The sequence below is a fragment of the Cyclopterus lumpus genome, chromosome 4 (assembly GCF_009769545.1).
Source record: "Cyclopterus lumpus isolate fCycLum1 chromosome 4, fCycLum1.pri, whole genome shotgun sequence".
NCBI lineage: Eukaryota > Metazoa > Chordata > Actinopteri > Perciformes > Cyclopteridae > Cyclopterus > Cyclopterus lumpus.
The window spans coordinates 14,408,137-14,416,750 of record NC_046969.1 but is presented as its reverse complement, the minus strand read 5'-3'; the positions used below and the strand labels follow the sequence as shown (position 1 = coordinate 14,416,750).

The 8,614-nt window shown below is 37.0% G+C and overlaps 1 protein-coding gene across 2 annotated transcripts; it reads left to right on the top strand.

Moving 5' to 3' along the window:
- Positions 1-2,513: 2,513 nt before the first annotated feature.
- Positions 2,514-7,984, top strand: LOC117729780. 2 transcript variants are annotated; one of them, XM_034531141.1, is made up of 5 exons: positions 2,514-2,694; positions 3,399-3,722; positions 4,675-4,728; positions 6,204-6,250; positions 6,357-7,984. In XM_034531141.1, the coding sequence occupies exons 1-5, from the start codon at positions 2,625-2,627 to the stop codon at positions 6,507-6,509; spliced, it is 648 nt and encodes a 215-aa protein (XP_034387032.1). In that variant the 5' UTR covers positions 2,514-2,624; the 3' UTR covers positions 6,510-7,984. The 2 variants fall into 2 exon arrangements, with proteins under 2 accessions (XP_034387032.1, XP_034387031.1); XM_034531140.1 differs by having other exon boundaries at positions 4,579-4,728.
- The last annotated feature ends 630 nt before the right edge of the window (positions 7,985-8,614 follow it).

The following is an 8,614-nucleotide window of genomic DNA, read 5'->3' as shown; positions in this document are numbered from 1 at the left end:
GTGGACATTTATGTATAACGTTAGCTAGGCTAGCTTGTAGGGAATGTTACCTCATCTGTGAAAAGCAAGCTAACATTGGCCAAGTCAACGCCACAACTTACCATCATATCACTGTCACCAGTCAGTGGTTTCCCAAATAAGTCAGAGATTTGTAAATATTTTGATGCACCTTCCTCCAGACATCTCTTCTTTTTCTCCCTGAGCTTTTCAGCTCCACCTTTTTAAAGAATTTACGTTTTGGTGCCGGTGCCATACTGCCGGCTCGCGCTCAAAAACTTCTTTGTCTGTGTTGAGTAGGCAAGAGTGATTGTCATTTAATAACACCGAAAACAAAGTTAGACTGATGGAAGAGATTAGACGAGTAAAGAAGATGGAAACCATGACTGTGAATACAGATCGCGAGGAGTAAATGTCAGTCAGTGATTATTGACTTTAGTTATTAGAGTAAATTGAACTTGTTCTGTGAAGCATAGAATATAGTCGGGGCAGGCGATGTCAGAGGGATGTGATGGTGATGGAGGTGGGCCGGTATTGGACCAACCCAACCCTGTCGACCAGCCCACCCCTGTGTGTGTGTGATCACTGTTCTGGGGCTTTGCAAGTGACTTGCATTGTACTATTCAGTCCACAAGGTGGCGCAGAAATACAATACTGACAGCGGCAAAATACCATCATCATCTACATCTAGAGTTTGAGGTATCTAAAATGTACATTCCAACTAAACGTAAGAGAGAAAACTCTTTTTTACTCAAGGACACATTGGCCCTTAATAGACACGTTGATGGAGAGGAATCTAATATGTGGCCTTCGGAATCATAATACTGCAGCTTTAAGTTTGATACTTTCTATGATGCATTGAATAAATTTATTAATTAATTAAATAAATTACTTGGTGCAAATAAGGCAGTTAAATTAAGTTTTAGAGGTGAAACTGGGGACAATAAAACTTCAACAACGAGATGAATCCAACAAAATAGAAATGCAAAAAATGCCTGATTAACTGACAAATGGAAGTTTAGTAAGAATTACTCTTTATGCTTTCTCTCTCTCTCTCTCTCTCTCTCTCTCTCTTTTACTCAATCAGCAGACTCCAGGCGTTCACTCTCAGTTAAAACCACCATGTGTCCACGGACTACCTGTCCTGAGCCAATCATATTGTTGCTGTCAAACTGCTCCTTTCTCTGCTGCTGTCAGTGGTCATTTCAGTGTTTCCTTCCACTGAGCTCATCAGAAGCTCTGCTCCGCATCTCACGCACAGTCAGTCTCGACTCCATCCGGAAAATATTATTGTTCCAGTCATGGCACACACCTTTAAAATGATAACGGCACAATGGGGTCTAACTGACAAATACCTTTTACATTTAAACAACTTTAGCACCTTGTCAATAAATGTTTTTGATCACTTAACAAGTATCTCCTGATTGAAGTATAATGTGAGAAGAGGCTCTCTTCTATAGAAGCATTAGTCCTGGATTTTATTTTAGATGATGGTTAGCTAAGCGGTATAAAGAAGAGCTGCTATAGGCCAATGCTGCCCACTGTAGCTCACCTAAGCTTGTTTGACTGTTGATTTTCACAGGATTTCTTTGTTCATACTTGGGAGGAAAGCTGTTCATACTGCTAACACAAACCAACGTTTTCCATCTGATGCTACTTCATCTACAATGCCCTCTACTGACAAACCACTGCTTTGATTGTAGCAGCAACAGGAAAAGCTGCTATCTTGGTTACAGAGGTTAGCTGCCAACACCTAAGGTCTTGCTCAATAACACCTGGTCTGGACAGCAAGCCGTTTTTTGAACATGGACATGTTTCTGTGCTTTTTTGTTGTCAAACCAGCCATGTTGAGAGCGGTGGAGAGGCTAACATTACACTTTAGTGGTTTTAGGGCATGGGGTCTTCCTGTGCAGTGCGAAGTGTGAGAACAGAAAGTGCAAGGAAATGACCACCTCCATCAACCACTGAAACCAAAACTTGCAACCAGCAATATCGATGTGTTGTCTTAAAGTCATCAAATTGTGACTTCAAAGACACCTACTTGCTCTTTTATGGTTAAAGTGTTGCCTTGTGTTTGTGTGTGTGTTTGTGTGTGTGTTTGTGTGTGTGTTTGTGTGCATGTGCATTAGTATACTTATACTATAACCATTTGCATAGCAATAACTGTAGGCGTTATTAAACGTTGTTGGGCTGTTTATTGTTTTTGTAAAAATTGGATAATTTATAATATTAGGGACTTTGTTTCTTGAAAGACAAGTTGCTTTTTATGTCGTCTTTGAGTCTGAAACTTGGATTGACCATGTCCCCTGTAGAGGGATGTTTAGACAGTTTTCTGAATGGAAAAAAAATGAAAATTAATGTAAATTTCCACATATGTGAGTGATAGCCTCCTCAGCGTAGTTTTTAACAGTCTGCACCACATGTCCATGAAACCCTTTGATGACTTCCGTTACAGGAGGTGCTTGTGATGCTGTAGGTAGATAAATAGTGTCTGTGCAAGTTCCTGTCTTTGGTTTGTTCCTCTCAGGCACACAAACTGCTACCAAAGGATTCAACATACCAAGTCAGTAATATCACAGATTCAAAGGCCAACTCGCAGGGCCTGCAAGCAACACAATTATTCTATCATGGTTGACAACATTGTCTCAAAGCCTCTCGGGTTAGTTCTGATTGTAACAGTTCACATGGTTTTCAACGGTAAGCTGTCTTTATAATAATTTATGTTTTTTTATTGCTTTCTGTAACTTTTTTGTATGTTTGAATTATATTTTCTGTTTAAGACATGTTTTTGAGGTGATTCTCAGTTTGATGTCTATTAAAACGTGTTAATTAAATGTCAAGTAAACTCATTTGTAGCCTGACATCTCCCCAAAAAAAAGGGTTAGCATGGCCTTTATACTCAGGAAACATTCTAAATATGTTATTCTGAGTCAAGAGTTTGCTTTGTAAACATATGAACCATTATAACCGTTTTAACAACACACTCTGATGTCCATAATATAAGTCCAGTGAAGGGTTTAACGTTCTCAGGTGGACAATACATTTTGAAAAGATATTACGGTTGTGATGCCTTATTCTTGTGCTTCTTTACATATTATTTCCCTCAAAAAAATCATTGACATTTTACGAGCTCATCTATAAATGAAGATACGGGAAAATATAACAAAAATGTATTCTATAGTAGTGAGTGACTAACGAGGGAATGGGTTGCAGGTGAGATGGGCGTGAGAACCAGGTGAAGGGAATGAAGGATGATCAGGTGTGAATGACCGGGTCTGAAATGACAAGAGAGTTAATAGACAAACAGATCTAATGAAAACAACTATTAACAGAAAGAAGGTGTGGAGCTGAACTGTTACAATCTCCTACTCATACACATTCTTTGTTTTGTCTCAATTCAGGCCCCATCCCAGCGGAGGTCACTGGGAGCCTCGGCACCAACATCACCTTTCAATTCACATTTAACACGAGTGTCACAAAACATTTTGCAGTTTACACAACAAACCACACAAAGATTGCTGAGTATTCCCAGGGCAACAGAAGGAAAAGAGAAGGCGATTTTGATGTCCATCCTGAAAATAATTATGTGCTTTGCCACATTACAAATCTCAAACTACATCACAGTGGAATTTACTGGGCCACTCTGTTCATGGACTTAGGACTCCCCATAGAAAGTAATAATAAGGTGCAGCTCATCGTCCGAGAGGAGAACAGAATCAACACAGGTAAGATCAGACTATGATTGGGATCCAGGAAATTACATCAATAGACGATTAAGGACGATTGCTAATCTGTGGAGTGTGCACCATGAGAAGACACCTTTTAAGATAAGATAAGATAAGATAAGATAATCCTTTATTAGTCCCTCAGTGGGGAAATTACAGGATTTTTTTCCTTATTTAATTTTAATTTTTAATTTGTTAATTTTTCCGTACTACATAGATTTTTATTATGATTGATTGATATATACATATAATTAAATGCTATTACTAAATTCAGCTGATTTATTCAGGTAATTAAACACAACTTGTTGATGAACCAATGGACACAGAGAGATTAGGTCCTTCTCAACAGTACAATCTTTTGTTGCATTGTTGTTTAAGGTATGCGGTTGAAGTAAGACATATTTTTCTAATTGACAACAAATCCATGGATCAATGAACTGATCCTGTTCATAACTATTTCATGTATTGAGATCTTCAGTAGGAAGAAATGGGTTTCCAAACGGAAGTTGGAAAGTATTGAGTTTGTCTTATCATTGAAAATTGTTGAAAATAAGAATTATTAGTGTTGTTACAACTTAATGTTGGCTCACATCAGAGATGCTCTTTGGTACTACACAGTGTATTTGTGTCTGTGCTGGTTAACAACTCTTCTTGTATTTAATAAAACAATAATGATTATTGTACAGGGAAAATTGTGTCAAACAATACAGTTTTAATTGGGAAACACAGTAATTAAGCATCCTTTGAATAATTATATAATTAAACAACCATTTGTTATAGACATGTTGGTGAGGGGAAATCATTTCCTGTAGAAATACAAGTCTATATTTTCATAATTTCCTTTCAAATCCTACAGTTCCTCCAATGGCGAATGACATCACAATAATAGATAGTGGAAGTCCCAGTTTCTTTTCCACTCACATCGTCACTGTCCTTGTGGTTCCACCTGTAGTGCTGTTGGCGGCAGTACTTCCCTTGTTGATCTGGTGTCTCATGAGAACCAAAGGTAGGGAAAGAAACGGTCCGAAAATACTCTTCTTCTCTGTATTTGTTTTACTTGTCGTAACAGATCATTCAGGGGGCTGTGTTTGTTGTCAAGTGTGACTTACACTGACCCTTGGTTGCTTTCATCTAGCTCCATTTAGGTAGTCCTAAGAGATGTCTGCTGAATTATTAAAATCTATTATGACCTGATACATCTAGATACTTTAATATTACCAATATTGCATGTGAGTTGTCACTGAGATTAATTTAAACCCCGAAAGTCCAGCGTTAAATGATCTATTTAGAGCTGTGGACAGTTGTAGACTGTTTACTACATTTTTCAAGCGAGGTAAGAAGAAGAATTGTTATTCTGTGGAAAAAATTTGCAATTGTGTGGTTAGATGCTAAAAAATGCAAACCAGATTGCAGTTTCACATCCTTTGGATACATGATGATTCACAGCTTTTGAAAATAAGTTTTCCTTCAGTGCACGCAAATGTGAATGTATCTACTATCACAAAGGGGTGGGTGGAAAAAAGCACTTGCATTATTTGTTCACTATTATCAGAGCGTTTTCACAAACCCCTTTGGCCTACTTTAGGTAGGAACATTGCTTCTTTGAACTATTTTGACAGCCTCCGCCACCTCAAAAACCACACCATCAATTCCTGTATGTGTATATAAATGCATGGTTTTGCTGACGGTGTCATCAGATAAGGCAAATAGTCTTCAAATATCACAACCCAGATTTAAAGTTTGTACCACATGTGCAGATGTGTATGAGAGCTATAAATGAAATAAAACTCAATCAATCAACTTAATCAAACTAACTTCAATATAATCAATAATTAATACATCTCTGTGAAATTCAACACAAAAATGTAAATCGCTTAGCATTTGCACTACTGTGGCCTTTATTCTTTTAACTGATTGATGTATTATATGTTTACTGGTATTGGCAGCATTCAGATGGTTTGGTCAGAGGATTGATGCAACTCCCATGTCTGTATGGACTTGGAGTCAGGAGACAATGAGCTTAGTCTAGTATACAGATGGGAAACAGTGAGTCTGGCTCTGTCCAAAGTTTAAAAATCTACACTAATTAACTCTTTGTAGCCTTTTTGTTTAATAAACTACACTTTATCTGCCCAGTGCGTCTGTGTCTCCAGTTGCTAGATATGATAGCTGAGAAAAGGTAATAGCAAAGGTCCTTGCATGATGGCACCAAGACTCAAGGAATTACTGCAAAAGCAAAGTTCTCATGGAACTCTTTGAATATTCATATTTGCTAAAATGTTGAACTATTTCATTTAAATGAACAACTGTATTTTTTTTTACCAGCTGCTCATTTCACCCCAGCTTTAATCAGACTGTATACCCTTTAATTACCTTATAATTCTCAGAATGATAAGTGGTACATTCAAATCCAGGTCTTGCCGTTATTAAGATTATTTGCCTGACAGACTCAATATTTGACACATTTTGCTTTCTATACAGACAAACAACCACCACATGAACAACACAGCTCTAATCCCACAGTACAAGTAAGAAACACAGTCATCTTTTTGCATCTTCAGAGATATAAACTTAAAAGTAAATATTTAAAACATCTGCATACATTCTTTCCCTTGACTTTGATTGTCTTTGTAGGAAACAGTTGAGGCATCAAACAATGTGCCCACCCCCCCACTGGTCTACAGCGTCCTGGACTTTCCCAAAAGATCTGCGGCAGTTTTGGAGATCAATCCAAGTGGAACAGAGTACTCTGCTGTCAGCTATCTCTCAGAAAAGAGACAAGTGTGACATGCAGCTGAAACCAAACGCCCTCTCTTGGTTTGGGTAAGGGTATGCAAGATGACTTATACATCTAGAAATATATTTCTAGTGAGTGTGATAAATGCTTTTTTTTAATAACACAATGATGAATCCTCACAGCATGTATTGCAATAATTTACAAGCAAAGGAGTCACTGTTCTGCTTTGGTTGTGAGTGTGTAGGTGGCACTTTGATTGTGGTGGTCGTGAGATTGAATGTTGACATTGCTGCGACAAACCACGAACCAGCACACATAATGTCACAATAACAAACCATCATTTTGATTTGGTTTGGTTTATGTTTGTTCTTTATTTGTCTCAGGATCATCTGTCCACTAAACTCTGAAATGCAAAGTCTGTTAAATTGTTTGTTTTCTTTGACCAATGCCATTAAAAGACCAAAACAATGACAAAGTCTGATCTATCTTACTCCTCCTTGCCATAGACCTCCAGTGTTATCCAAAAAATATTAAAAACACACCTGGCAGCTTCACAATTGCACCGGTTGACATGTTTCTATTCATTTGATGAACAGGGGCACTGTAGTCTATTTTGAGTCCCACAAAAAAACATGCTGCTGAAAATACTCACTGGAGCACCAAATGTGTATTAATGCGCCACCGAAAGTAGTCCCACAAAAATTTATTATACTGTATATTCTTATTTGAATAACATTTTGTAAAACTACAGTGCCCAGTTGTTTTGAAAAATTAATACATTTTGTAGCTTTTTTATTTTTTATTACATATAATACATATATTTGTGTCTTCAATCAAATAGGCTTTCAGCTGAGTACCACAGACTATGGAGGGGCAGTCAGAAAGTATTGAGCGATGGACTAATAACAGATGGATAAAAACAAAAACATAAAAGAAGGCCATGCTTATCCTCTTAGCCTCAACAAAAGCACCTGTAGCAAACATTACCTTGTGTGTGTGTGGACTGATGACTCACAAGATATAATACTATTTACTCATGCTTATTAGAGACTATAAGTGTTTAAAGCTCAATTACATTTATTTCAAAAATGAAATTCAACCATTCAACTTTTCTTCTCTTCATTCAAATGAAATGCTAAACTTGGCTATAGTGACATCTATGACTTATTATTATTATTATTAGTATTAGTATTAGTATTATCTTCAACCTAGAGGTGTTATATCTTCATGAGCTCCCTTTGGGTTTCAGGATGAGTCATTTTGATATTTTCTGTCAATGATTTGTTTTTCATCAAAGCATTCATCACAGTTAGACTCAGAGTTTCCAATATTAAAATAAACAGAATTAAGAACCATTAGTGAAATAAAATAGTCTTAGCAAATGGTGAAATTGTATTTGTAGTTTAAAGCGCTCAGCTCCAGAGTAATGTATATTCAAGTGATTTTCCATTTACTGTATGCACAGTTTGAGACTGTCACACCAATTCCACACATACAATAGCTATCTGACACTATCTCACTGCCATTTCCCACTGCATGATCTCTGAAGTTCTCTTTTCACATGTGCTTAATAATGTTTAGATATATGTATGTTCTCAATGCCACATGTTGATGTCATTAATGTGTGATATTTATGTAATTCATGTATTAAGCTCATCCAACATATCTGTTGACAAGTGACAGACATGGTGGTTGAGTATTCATCTCAGATGTTGGTTGTTATTCTGTAAATAACGAGTCAACCTGGTATAAGGTGTTGTGTGTTTTGCCTCAATGGCACGCAATCAAACACGTCTGAAAGCATTGTTGGTAAAATAACAAAAGGGTATTTTGAATCAAGTGTTATTACGTCATATACTACTGAACTGTATCTTCTTGAAATGCAGGAGTGAATGTCAAAATACAGTAATAAACCTTTTTTCATCAATGCTGGATCATTGGGTCAATACATTTTGAAATAAGACCAACAAAATGTGCATGCTTGTAAACAAATGTTTAGCTGCATGCTGATTGTTTAATTGTTGGTGTCCTGAATAAAATGTCTTACAATACTGATGCCATCTTGTGCCTTTACCTGCAAGGTTACCTGGGTTTCATCGTCAGTTTTAAAGCTGCTCTCCAGGCAGACATAATCGCACTGGTTGAGTTTAACTTC